The following is a 13,012-nucleotide window of genomic DNA, read 5'->3' as shown; positions in this document are numbered from 1 at the left end:
TCGTGCCCCCCTCTCCCCGCATTAATTGTAATCTGAAACTGTTTTTCATGCTGGAAGGTGGAGGGGAAACACAGATGAAGCCCATTCATTTGATTTAATGTTTGAGCGTCTGACTCAAGCGAGAGGTCCTGGGCTCTCAACTATTATTATATATGTTGCCAGTTTGTCTTTTAATTTCAATTACTAAACATTAAATGAGTTTTAAAATGAGAATCAAAATTAATTTTAAAGGCATAGTAGGCCTACTGTAGTTATGAAACTTACCAAATTGTTGAAAATAAGCCAACCTGTGCTTTAATTTGTATGATTGTTTTTTAAAGGGGGAAAAGGTCGAAGTTTCTTTGCACCTCCCCTTTCCCCTAGAGAACCTTTTGCGCCCCACTGGTCTAAATGGTTCCTGTACCAGCTGTGCCACGTGGATATTTCATGCCACCAGCAGATGGAGACACAACCCCTCCCCTCCCCCCCAGTTTGTTTGTAGTTGCTTCTCCAAAAAGGCCTAGCAGACCTTCCCGCTCAGTAAGACTTCCTGAGCAATAGCATTTAACAACATTAGCAATTGCTAGTATAGGTTTTAAGAATTAATCAGTCCCAACTTTTCCACCAACAAAATTAAAGTAGGATGTCTGGACTGGCATATAAGGACTCTGAGAAACATGATAGGAAATAGTAATTTTTTGTGATTGTTGGACACCTTTAGCTGTTGGCAAGAGGGGAGTGCTTGCTGATAATGTAAATGAATTGAGCCACATTCATCCTGCACCTCATCAAAAATCTGAAAGTCACAACTGAGCTTAGTTCCTTAAATGAAGCACTGGTATCTCATAATAGGCCTATCATTGATTAGAGAGAAAGTAACTGTTACTCTTCCTTTCCATACATAGAGTTTTGCCTGGTCATCTTGTTCTGAATGGTCCATTGGTTTGCGTGTACCATTTGTGGTGGATGTTTGCCCAATGACATTTGAACAGCTAGATCTCCTATTGAGACAAGTGACTGAGGGAATGGATGGCACCTCTGACTGGCCACCACCACAGGAGAAGGAATGTATGGCTGTTGCAACCTTAAATCTTCTAAGACTTCAGGTACTGTAGCTTTCTTATGTGTCTGAGTTCTCACTCAGATAAAATGCTTCAGTAAATTGGTTGGAAGAAAATGGTGGCTTTTGAGTGTTTAAAACATTTTTGTTCGCTTAAAATTAAATTGGTACAATGAGCTATTCCTGCATCTTAGTTCCAAAAGGTGGAAAGCTAAGGGTGGGTTTTCAGTCCTAACCATGAATTTTCTTGCTCTTGGTTTAATGTTTTCTAAACAGTTCTTGCATTTGATTTAAGATGAACTGTAAAACTAAAATGTAAATTGACTAATCTTGGATTTGTGCTGAATATACCACTTGCTGAAAAGGCTTTTGGTGTTCAGTGTTTTAATTTGCCTTTTTAAAAACTAGTTTCCTGTTTGGGGCAAATCTGGTACTTCTAGCTTCCTAAAGATGTCATTATGTCCATGATAATACAGAACGATGTGTACAGGGATGTCTAGGTAATTTCTAAATTGAGGTAATTATTGTTCACTAGATATCCTGAGGTACTGGCTGAGATTAGTGTATATATTACTTGGGTGTAATTGTATTTTTACTTTAGCTTTGCAGTTTATTTCTAAACATTTCCTTGTATTTAGACCAGTAGATGTATTTGTATTCAGTATCTGCATGAATGACTTTGTTCAACTTCATTTCTTATGTCACCTCTAAATGAAACTGATGCTTTTTCTTTCAGCTACATGCTGCCATCAGTCACCAGGTTGATCCAGAGTGCCTTGGCTTGGGTTTAGGCAGCGTCTTGTTGAATAGCCTGAAACAGTCCGTGGTAACTTTAGCAAGTAACGCTGGAGTTCTTAATACTGTACAGTCAGCTGCTCAAGCAGTGCTGCAGAGTGGGTGGTCTGTGTTGCTGCCAACAGCAGAGGAGCGAGCTAGGGCTCTTTCAGCTCTCTTACCCAGTGCAGGTATGATTTAATGATGGAAAACTGTTTGGTGTCTGAATATCTAGTCCAGTGTGTTTGTTCTGTTCTTAGTTTCAGGAAATGAAATGAGCATCTGAATTTCTAGCCCATTAAATGTTTGTTCTGTTTTGTTAGTTTCAGGAAATGAAATGAATGTAAGTCCAGGCCGTCGATTTATGATTGACCTCTTGGTGGGCAGTTTGATGGCTGATGGAGGTTTAGAGTCTGCATTAAATGCTGCTATCACTGCAGAAATTCAGGTACATTTCAACAATATTACCATTTACTATGTAACTAGAATAAGATGCATATAATACAGTTGTTTACAGGACTTGGTGTAAATTCTTTGCAAATAAACAGGCTTACATCAGACAGAGGGCAGTTTTCTTGCTCGGCATTGCAAGCCTCTCTTCCCTGCCAGCACTATCCAAAAAGCGCTCTTAGCTTTCTCTTAGGGTCACACTACAAGTGCTTTTCTAGCTGTCCTTGGCTTTCTGCTGCCATCTTGCTACCTTCAGTCTGCTTGTGTGGTGTTTCTGGCTGCGTCCGCACACACGCACCCCCCACCCCACCCCCCCGAACCAAAACCTAGACCTCTGTATTTTGCATTCAGCCCGAAGTGAAGCCCCTCCATCCACATGACTGGCCTTGCATTTGGCCTGTATTTCTGGCAGTGGGTCCTATTCTTACCTTACTCCAAAAGGAGCTTACCTGCTTCTTTCTTCTATCTTGAATGAAGGGTGGCTATTGGTACCATCATCTTCAATGAGGCTTCACCTAACCCCCAGCATAATTGTAACTTACAGCTTGCATTTTAGGTTTACATATAAATTTGATAGAGTTTAAATGAATAGTGAATATATTTTACTATTTTTAAGTGAGGTACAGTACAGAAAACCACCTGTCTGATATACAGCACCTATTGGTGTGGCTTCAGCAAAAGAATGCATAAACATGAATGCCACATGCCAGGCTTAAAATGGTCTTTTATCTCTGAAGGACTCTTGCAGAGCAGTTCACTTTTAATCAGGCATCTCAGTCCAAAACCTCCATAAATAGTAAGCAGCAATCTCTGAAATTTGAACTTCTCTATTCTTAATGTTTGTTACAAAGTATGAGTCACACTACCAAAATGTGAAAGCCACTGTTACCGGTAACCTTGTCCAGTTGGAATTTCAATCTGAAACCCCCAGATCCAGAACAACAGTCTAGTACAGCATTGAAAAAAAAAATTCCCTTAATCCTAAAACTACACACTCTAGGATAGTACTACAGGAGATAGATAAGGTATAGATGTTATGTTCCACTGCAACTCATGAGCCCAGCTCCATTTGAGTTCTTCAGTAATTCCTACTCTTCTCAAAGATCCATTTTGATGAGTTAGACATGTAGTGCTATCCTTGGGATGAGTGAAATCCTTGGACGTTGAAGGGTTTGCCCATTCAGGCTTCAATGATCTTTTGAATGAAACCCACCAGAATGGAGAACACAGTATATGCTGAGAATGACTGAAGGTACTTAGTCCATGAGCTCAGAGCTGTAAATAGATCTTGCTTAAGCAGCAAGCTACACGGCATCTGTACTTATAGACAGCATGGCAGTGGTCGAATGCATGAACTGCCAGGGAAAGCCTTGCTGTGGGGATCTTTCTTTTTTTCCTGGGAAGAAAGAAACCTGAGGCCTACCAAATATGCATATCCTGAGGGAGAGAAACTTGCACACGGTTTCTTTTGTGAGGGGAATGCAACTTCTTAGAGAGTGTCTTCTGACTGCTTTGAAGCCAGAAGTAGGTACATTCTAAGATTGCCTACAAGTAATGCAGCAATCTCTCTTGGTTCCATGGCATTAACATGTAATTTGTTTTTCCCTGATCCTGCTGCCGTGCAAAGCCTTAAGAACAATAAATCAGGATTAAGTCAGGCTGATGTAATTACAGTGCTCTGGGGTGTGAAAAATCGACTCCCCTGAGCGCAATAGCTATGCCAACCTAACCTCCTGTGTAGCCTCAGCTTAGGTCAATGGAAGAATGTTGACCTAGCTACTGTTGCTTGGGGAGGTGGAGTTCCTACAGCGATGGGAAATCCTCCCTTCTCCTCCTCTGCATTGCTGTAGGAAGCAACTGCCATATGGTGCTATAGTGGCATAGCTATGGCGCTGTAGCTGAGCCCCTCTAGCGCCTGTAGTGTAGACCTCGCCATAGTCTCATAAATTGAGCCATTGAAGGACTCCTTTATATGGACCGTCTTAAGTGTCTTGAGGACACAATCCCTTTTTTCAAAATCCCTACTGCAGTAGGATGTACTGACCCTTCATGCACCACTTTGTTCTTAGTCTGTTTTCCTGGCTTATGAGAGAAGCTTTTTAAATAAATTGAAAACTTAAAAAAAGTCATAGAGATGCTGCTGTCCTATAGGAAGAGAATCTCTGTAGTATACTATAGTTTGGACACTTAATGGTCTCCAGATTTTTTTTCAGCTAGTCTGACCTTCTCACCATTCTTTGTTTTGTACAGATATACTTGAATAAAGGCCTCTCATTTGCCATTAGAAGAAGAGTGAGGCTCTCCCCCCTTAGTCTCCCATTCCCTGTGAGACTTAGCGTGTTTTTGATTTCCTTCTAGGTCTTACATCTCATGCTGGAGCTCAGCCTGTTCTTCATGACCTGTGTCACTCTGCCTTTGAACTCTGTTCTCCTCTCTTTTATCATGTAGAGTATAGGTGTTGGTGACAATTACTTTGATCAGAAAGTTGGGAAAGACTGACTGCTCCCTTGGATGCTCTTTCATTAGGATAAAATGGTCCTGTTCATGTGCCTTATTTTTCTTTTCAAGTTTGTCATCTTGTCACCACAACTACGATACTCTTTGATTAGTTTCTGCTCTAGATTCAGGGCCAAAAAAGGAGAATATGGCATAATCTGTTCCCAGGGCATATTTCAGTCTATTCTTCCAGGAACTCAGACTACAGACACCTGGACACCTGTTTCTTCTGAAACAAAGAACTAGGCCTTGCTGGTCCTCCAGTTCATATGGGCCAGATGCTATATGGCTCATTTAGAGTTGATGCCTACAAAAGAGCAGTCATACGCTGCCCATTTACAGACAAAAAATCTTACCTGTCAATTCCTTGGAGTTTCAGCTTCCAGTTCAGATACCTGCCTTTTTTTAACCGAGCTAAAGGTTTAGTATAAGTATCTCTCTATATTAACATATGAGTTTACCTTTAAAAGGCGAACTGTTTTCTTCTCTTGTGAAAAGTTTTCAGTTTTCATGGGGAGTAATCTTTGGAGAAGCTGGTGGAAGTGTGTGGAGCCTAACTGCATGCCAAAATGCAAACTTTTCATTGGTGGCTCTCATAAGTGAAACATGTATAGGACAGGCATTACCCGTTAGCCTGCGTTGCTGGAACGGTTTAGCAAGTAAGAAATTCTCCTTTAAAATAGTATTTGTAAAAATGTGCTAGATGTCTGCATAATGTGGAATATGAAATAAACTTGTCTGGTATACTTAGGCTATGTCTACACTGCACACTTCTTGTGGTGGTGTATAGGGTATTTGTAGCTACATGCTGCAATTTAAAGCAAGCTACATCCACACTGGTATGTGGCTACATGTGCCAATGGAAGACTCTGGTAGGGGGAGGCAGTGGGAAAAGGCTTGCTGGTGGAGAGCTGCCAGAGCCTTTCCCCGTTGCTGGAGCCTTTCCTTGCAGTGAGGAAAAACTCCAGCAGCAGGGAGATATTGGGACACTACACTGCTAAAAATAGCAGCATAGAAAGACAGACACTGTTTGGGTGAGACGAGAGCCCTGTATGGTACATACCCACCAGGTTCAGGAATATGTTTACTCACCTCAGCAGTGCCTCATGGTCTACGCCGCTATTTATTCCCATGTGAGGGGGCGTGTAGTGTATATATTCTGCACACTGCTGAAAGGAATGTGCAGAGTAGATATACCCTTAATCTCATTTGTGTCATAGGTCACAGCCATTATGCTGTGTTTTCCTACTGAGATAAATGATTGCATCTATTGATGATGTGCTGTTTGCTTTTAACTTTAGAGTTTTTGTATTGTAGGATATTGAGGCAAAAAAAGAAGCCCAGAAAGAAAAAGAAATTGATGAACAGGAAGCAAATGCTTCAACACTTCATAGGAGCAGGACTCCATTAGACAAAGACCTTATTAATACTGGGATCTATGAGTCTGCAGGGAAGCAGAGTTTACCTTTGGTTCAACTGATTCAGCAATTACTGAGGTATTCTTTGTTTTAAACATGTCACGATCATGAGTCTTTATTTTTCCTACAAAAGAAAATCCCTTTAGATTCATCCTACTGTGAAGCATGGAGCTAAATAACAGTAAATGAGCCCTGGTGATAGAGTATGCTTTCAGTCTTTTCCCATCAGTCCTTCTGCCTCCTGAAACTAGAAATATTGAACATATGCTTATTCTGTTTACCTTAGTGTAGCTTTCTGGTTTTATCTTTGTTTTAATGAGTAGAAAAGATGAAGACTCTGTGTAGGGGTCCCTCACTTTCCTGTGGGGAGGAAGGCCACTCTGCATCGCTGTATTGGGCAGTAACTGTAGGGCTTGGGTCATGCTGGCAGGGCCGAGCCGTAAGTAGTCTATAGTTCTGTGTCCGTCTAACAGAGGAAAACAAGCAATAACAGTTTTATGCTCTTGCCCCCACCCTTGGCCTAAGCCTCCTGGCCAAGGCAGCCAGCAAGGATACATAGTCTGGGGCTCTAGCCCTTTGGGTGAGGCAGAGCAGGGAGCAGGCTGTAGCCTCAGCTTGTAGGCTAAGGCAGCCAGCAAACACACAGTCTAGGAGTTCAGGTAGGGATGAGCATCCACACCATCTAGGGGAGCACCAACCGAGTCTAGCGTCTTAGCTTGATGGATGGTAGATTCACACAGGCCTCCTGGCCTAGGGTGGGGAGTCTGCTGCTCAAGGGTGGGGTGGTAAGGGGACGCGGGCCTGCCCAACTCCACCGCGTCCTAGCTCAGGGCCCTAACAGTGGCGGAGTGGTCTACCACTGGGCTAGCGGGGATCCAGCTACAACATGCTGACCTAGAGTCAGTCAGCAAGGTAGCAGGACAGTCGTTGGCTGTCGCTGGGGTCATACTTCCTCGGGGTTGGGTACCTCTATAATCCACAGGTCCTCTGGCTCCTCGGGGTACACAGCGGATGGCAGTCCCGGCAACTCGTCTTCAGGCCCAGTCTTCTCTGGGGGCAGGGTGCTGCAGAATGTCGATTCAGCTCTAGGGTGCCGCAGCAGAGTGGAGGCATCCGTCTCCTTCCCTGGCTCCTCCTCAACAGAGCTGCTGAGCCATCCCTTTATACTTCCAGTCCCGTCCTGGTACTTCCAGCAAGGGGGGCGGAGCGTAGTCCCTCGCTCTCCAGTCCGGAGGGAGGTCACTTGGCCTCGCTGCACTCTGCAATAGGTATTTTTAGATCTAGGGAGAGCTCCTGTTCTTTTGCTCCCAGGCCTGGTGGTACTTCGTCCTCCACCTCAGAGTTCATAATAGAGAAAGAGCAGAACTAACAGCCAGGTGTTCCACAAAAAAGCCATCAATGGCTTTGGAAAAAGATATTAGTAGCCTTACTTCTGATACACGTCAATTCTAGGGCTTGAGGGAGGAAGAAAGTTGGGTGTTCGATTCTTGCCACTATGCGGGAGTCTCAGATAAGCAGGGATCCTAGTTTTCTGTGGTTTTAAAAAAAAATCAATAAAATTCTCCGATAAAAAAACATAAAAATCTGCGTTTTTCAGCAATTAAAATGAAATCTGTCAGCGGGAGCCCTGCTGCCCTGGGCTGAAGCATCAATTTCCCATATTCCTGGGTGTGCGCTGGGGGGCAGGGGATTCTACTGTATGTTTTTATTTTTTCACTATGTAAAAACTGAAGATTCTCTGTAAAAATGCAAATTCTGCATTTTTCCATGTTTTCCCGTGGGAAACTGATTTCTAGGATCCCTGTAGATAAGTGATCAGTGTAGCAAGCCTGGTCCTTGCTATCTCCTGTGAGCCACATGAGTACTCTTTGGGCTAACAGAAATAAAGGGGTGAGAAAATTTGAGAACTTTTACAACACTCATCACATTGATGTGACTGTGTAACAAGGAAATCATACATAACTGGGACTTTAAAACATATGCCACCCCACAGCTTTCTTCTATATAGCATTCTATTTCACATTGTTCAGATCATTAAATCTTTTGCTTTATAGTAAATTGTGGAGATAAGGGTGTGGTGGTTGAGTCCCATTTACAGAAACAAACTAATATTCTTGGAACATTACCCCAAATAAAATAACTTTCTCCAGTGAACTCTTGCATAGGTGTCTTAATTCTCAACAGTTAGAGAAAATCCCAGCAAAAGCTTAATCCTTGTTTCTTTAGGCTTCTAATTGAAACACCAGCTGCCCTTTTAAAGTGCTTTTATAATGCTTTTATACCAATTAGGAACATCGCTTCGCAGACTATAGCCAAGCTAAAAGATGTGGCTCGTCGCATTTCTTCCTGCCTGGACCACGAACATTACAGTAAAGAGAGGTCTGCTTCTTTGGACTTGTTGCTGCGTTTTCAGCGTTTACTTGTTAGTAAACTTTACCCAGGAGAGAATGTTGGGCAGGTCCCTAATACATATGGTAAGTTATTTAATAAAAATAAAAGGCTTACGCGTTGTTTGTAAAACCTGTGCTACCAAACAAGTTTGCTATTTACCATTTTCTTGTTTGACAAAGTTTTGTAAATTGAGATACTGTTTCCTTTGCTTCATGGCCCGCCTGTTTGAGAGCTGTTTTTTCTAAACTATTTACCATTTAAGCAGATTGAAACATAACAAACTGTAAATATAAACAGAGTAGTCAAAACATATGTTACAGGAACATCAGCAGAAAACAGAAGATTCTTTCAGAAAGCTATTCAATTTTACTTACATTTATTAAATGTTTTGTCAGAGAAAATTTAAAAGGTGTGATTGTACCCTATTTAACAGGCCCAATTTTCAGATTTGGGTGTTTATAGTTGGGCACCTAAATCTGTATTCAAGCAACAAAGTGATAGTTTAGATGCCTAGAATATGTAGTTAGGCACTGAAATGGGATTTAGATGCTTAATGTTAGACTCCCAAGTATGAAAATTGGGACTATAACAGGGTAAAAAAAGAACTAGATAAATTCATGGAGGATAGGTCCTTCAATGGCTATTAGGCAGGATGGGCAGGGATGGAGTCCCTAGCCTCTGTTTGCCAGAAGCTGTGAATAGGCGATAGGGAATGGATCACTTGATGATTACCTGTTCTGTTCATTCCGTCTGTGGCACCTGGCATTGGCCACTGTCGGAAGACAGAATACTAAGCTAGATGGACCTTTGGACTGACCCAGTATGGCCATTCTTATGTTCTTATGACTGCTATTTTAACTGTTAACATAGTGAAGCTGGATTTGTTGTCAAAAAGGTTAATTGAAACTAGTTCTTGATATTGATATTTAATTTCAGTGAATTGAATTAACCTAGAACAGATGAATTAATCAAGAACAGTTCTTTTAAATCTGCTTTGTAGGTGGTACAGTAACAATAACTGTGTTTTGTCCTTAATTATGAAAGGTGGCTAGTCAAACAGCAATAATTTATTTTTAATTATTATTATTTTTGCCTTTTCCAATTTAGAGAAAATACAGCTTTGTTCAGATCCTTCTTCTTGGAGAATACAGTTTTATATATTGATTTTACAGGCAGTGACTCTGTCTTTATTAAAGTGGACTATAAATGTGAAATATTGAGCTGTTTGAGATTATTTTAGTTGGATAGTTCCTTACATCAGAAGTGTAAACTAGGAATGATTATGCTTCTGTTTGGTGATGAATTTGAAAGTTCCACTTTTACTTTTTTTAATCTGTTTCATTAAATGATGACTGAAAGTTTTTGTAATGTCTTCTGTTCTGTAGGATATTAAAGCGAACTGTAAACCTTGGAAGCTACAGAGAGCATTCCACCACTAAACCATAATCCCTTTAGTATGAAATACACCTCTAACCCGATATAATGCGGCCCGATAATTCATGAATTCGGATATAACGCGGTAAAGCAGCGCTCCGGGGGGGCGGGGCTGCGCACTCTGGCGGATCAAAGCAAGTTCGATATAATGTGGTTTCACTTATAACGCAGTAAGATTTTTTGGCTCCTGAGGACAGCGTTATAGCGGGGTAGAGGTGTAGTAATTAACAGTGCATAGCAATATTATTCTTAAGACTAAATAGTACTATAAATGTAAGCAATGCCTGACAAAACAGATTCATTCCCTGTTTTGAATGTCTTGCTATCTGAGAATCAAAATGTATATTTTGGATTCAGGAAGAGGAGGGTAGGGAGAGATTGCTGTTGGACTAATAATGTAGGGATGATTTTTGTAAGAAATGAGTTTTAAGAAGGGGTTTGACTGAGGAGAGAAGAGGGTGTTTGATGGGCAACAGTTAGGGGCGTATTCTGAGTAAAGAGATAATTTAATGGAATGGTACAAAGCCAAGTGTATTGAGAAGGAGGCAAAGGAAACAGCATATACACCTCTACCCCGATATAACGCGACCCAATATAACACGAATTCGGATATAACGCGGTAAAGCAGTGCTCCGGGGGGGCGGGGCTGCGCACTCCAGTCGATCAAAGCAAGTTTGATATTACGCGGTTTCACGTAGAACGCGGTAAGATTTTTTTGGCTCCCGAGGACAGCGTTATATCGAGGTAGAGGTGTAGTAAGGAGATAGATTTAGAATAGCCCAAATGCTTTAGTACAAAATAATAAATTAAAACAAGTTGGAAATTTTACATGGAATGATTGTAATTATCCAAATTGAACTTTGTCTTGGACTCTGGTTTAAACACCCACCTTATACTTTTGAAAACTTCCATGGGATTTTAATGCCACCTGGTATTACATTAACAAAAATGGTGGCCGCTGCAGTAGAGCACATCCAAAACGTGCTGGCTCATTGCTACAATGTTGATGTGGCGGGAAGAAGGACACCTACTAAATTGGTAGCAAAACTTTTAGCAGTGTCAAAGAAAACTTCCCTGGAAGTTTGCCTCACACCAGATAGGAATGGCCTTACTTAGTTTAGGAGATTTAATGATATTACAGCTCTAGATGTTATGGTTGCAGGCTTTATTTAAATTGAGATTGGTCTATGCTCTTAAAAAGTCAGTATCTGGGATTTAAGCTTAATCTTTTATCAAAAATAAATTATGCTGTTTTCTTAATTGAATGCTAATATTGAAGTGGTGTTTGAGGGGCTTGTAAGTACTATATAATCCAAAATGGAGCTTTTAGTTTATTTGCTTAAGTAGTTACTTTGATTATGCTTTGTGCCCCTCCTTTTTTCATAGGTCCTGAGCTTCTAGGAGTTGGTTCTCTGCTAAAGAAATACACAGCACTTTTGTGCACACACATTGGTGATATACTACCTGTGGCAATCAGCATTGCATCCACTAGTCACAGACATTTTGCAGAAGTATCTCGGGTTGTGGATGGAGATTTAACAGGTACCTTTCTTTTTCTCCTGGAAAATCAGTTTGTAGGCAAACATTCCTAGTACATAATCATTCAGGCTATATTGTTGATATTCCTTGAAACTTTTAATAACGGTTAAAAAAGAAATTCTCAAATTAAGAGTCTCTCCAAATAGAGAAGAAGCAAGGAGGGGCAAGTTAAAGGGAGAGAAAAAACATCACTTTAAAGTAGTAAGTAAAAAGGAGAATAAGCTGCTGTGACTTAGGTCAAAAGTGGCATACATATATCTGTCTCAACTTCAGTGTGAGTATTTTCTGTTTTGTAGGTGTTCTTCTTCCAGAGTTGGTAGTTTCTATAGTGTTGCTTCTCAATAAAAATGCTGGACTGATGCAGGAAGCGGGTGCTATTCCTCTGTTGGCTGGCCTGCTAGAGCATCTGGACAGATTTAACCATCTAGCACCTGGAAAAGAAAGAGATGACAATGAGGATTTAGCATGGCCGGGAATAATGGGTATGTTCTACTTACTTAAAGCAGTTAAAACACTTAGTTGGGGCTTTACAGGAAAGTTTTCTGAGTAACTCTAACACTCTTCCAATATTTAGAATTCTCTTGCATGAAGCAAAGCACCAGTAGCCTTTTTAACATTTGTGTTCTTGAATTCTTTTTAAATCAAACACTTTTACATTTCCTTGTTTTATCAGAACTATTGTCATAATAGTGTTTACTGCGAAAAAATGATTACATTGTGTCAATGATACATTTGGCATGTTTTAATTGCTATATAAACTTGTCTGTCAAGAGGAGGGTGGTTTGTTGATTTTGTTTGTTGAAGTAATTTCACTAATCATAGTTTAAACTATTACTGAAGATGAGAGCATTTGTTTAAAACTATATAGGAAGGAAGGGGTGGTGCTATAGTAGGTGGCTCAGAGTATGGCAGATGCACATTGGCACAATGAACTTTAGCTCTAGTGAACCGGGAATCGCAGTGAAAAAGGGAAAAATGTTATCCTCGTGCCTTATGGTTTAATAACCAAGGACAAGAACACAAGTGCCCCCTTCCAAAATGTAAAAAAGTAATATGGCCAGTTAAAACAGGCCTGACTTTACAGAAAGCATTAAATGTAAAAATGGAAATTTGGTTTGTAAATGGATCCAGTTATTACACTGCTGAACAAGCTAAAACAGAATATGAGGCAATAAAGGTAAATGCCAGCCAAAAGTTAAAAGGATCAGTAAGACTCCACTCAGTCCAAGCTGCTATGGTAATGGCAGTATTAAAGGTATTGCCAAAAAAAAAAAAGGTAATATAGCTATATTTACCGACTCATACTGGGTGTGTAGAGCAGTCATCGTTTGGCTCCCAGTGTGGGCAGCCAAAAAAATATGCACCGGAAATAAAAATCAAGTGGTGTATAAGCAATATTAAAAACAGGTAGTAACAATAATACAAACGCGCCCCCCCCCCCAACCTATGTAACTCATGTTAAAGCACACCA

General features: G+C 40.8%; 1 protein-coding gene across 1 annotated transcript in view; it reads left to right on the top strand.

Moving 5' to 3' along the window:
- LOC112110521 (E3 ubiquitin-protein ligase HERC2) overlaps positions 1 to 13,012 on the top strand; it is a 214,573-nt gene that overhangs the window by 77,165 nt on the left and 124,396 nt on the right. The window contains exons 17-23 of the mRNA XM_024205561.2: positions 885 to 1,085; positions 1,776 to 2,004; positions 2,137 to 2,261; positions 6,077 to 6,255; positions 8,467 to 8,651; positions 11,389 to 11,544; positions 11,838 to 12,023. Coding sequence (XP_024061329.1) covers positions 885 to 1,085; positions 1,776 to 2,004; positions 2,137 to 2,261; positions 6,077 to 6,255; positions 8,467 to 8,651; positions 11,389 to 11,544; positions 11,838 to 12,023 — 1,261 coding nt within the window. The remainder of the gene's footprint in view (positions 1 to 884; positions 1,086 to 1,775; positions 2,005 to 2,136; positions 2,262 to 6,076; positions 6,256 to 8,466; positions 8,652 to 11,388; positions 11,545 to 11,837; positions 12,024 to 13,012) is intronic.

This window comes from Terrapene carolina, unplaced genomic scaffold (assembly GCF_002925995.2).
Source record: "Terrapene carolina triunguis isolate 2854851 unplaced genomic scaffold, T_m_triunguis-2.0 Scaffold23, whole genome shotgun sequence".
In the NCBI taxonomy this organism is placed as follows: domain Eukaryota; kingdom Metazoa; phylum Chordata; order Testudines; family Emydidae; genus Terrapene; species Terrapene triunguis.
The sequence above is the reverse complement of the archived record's forward strand: the minus strand, read 5'-3'. Positions and strand labels throughout refer to the sequence as shown.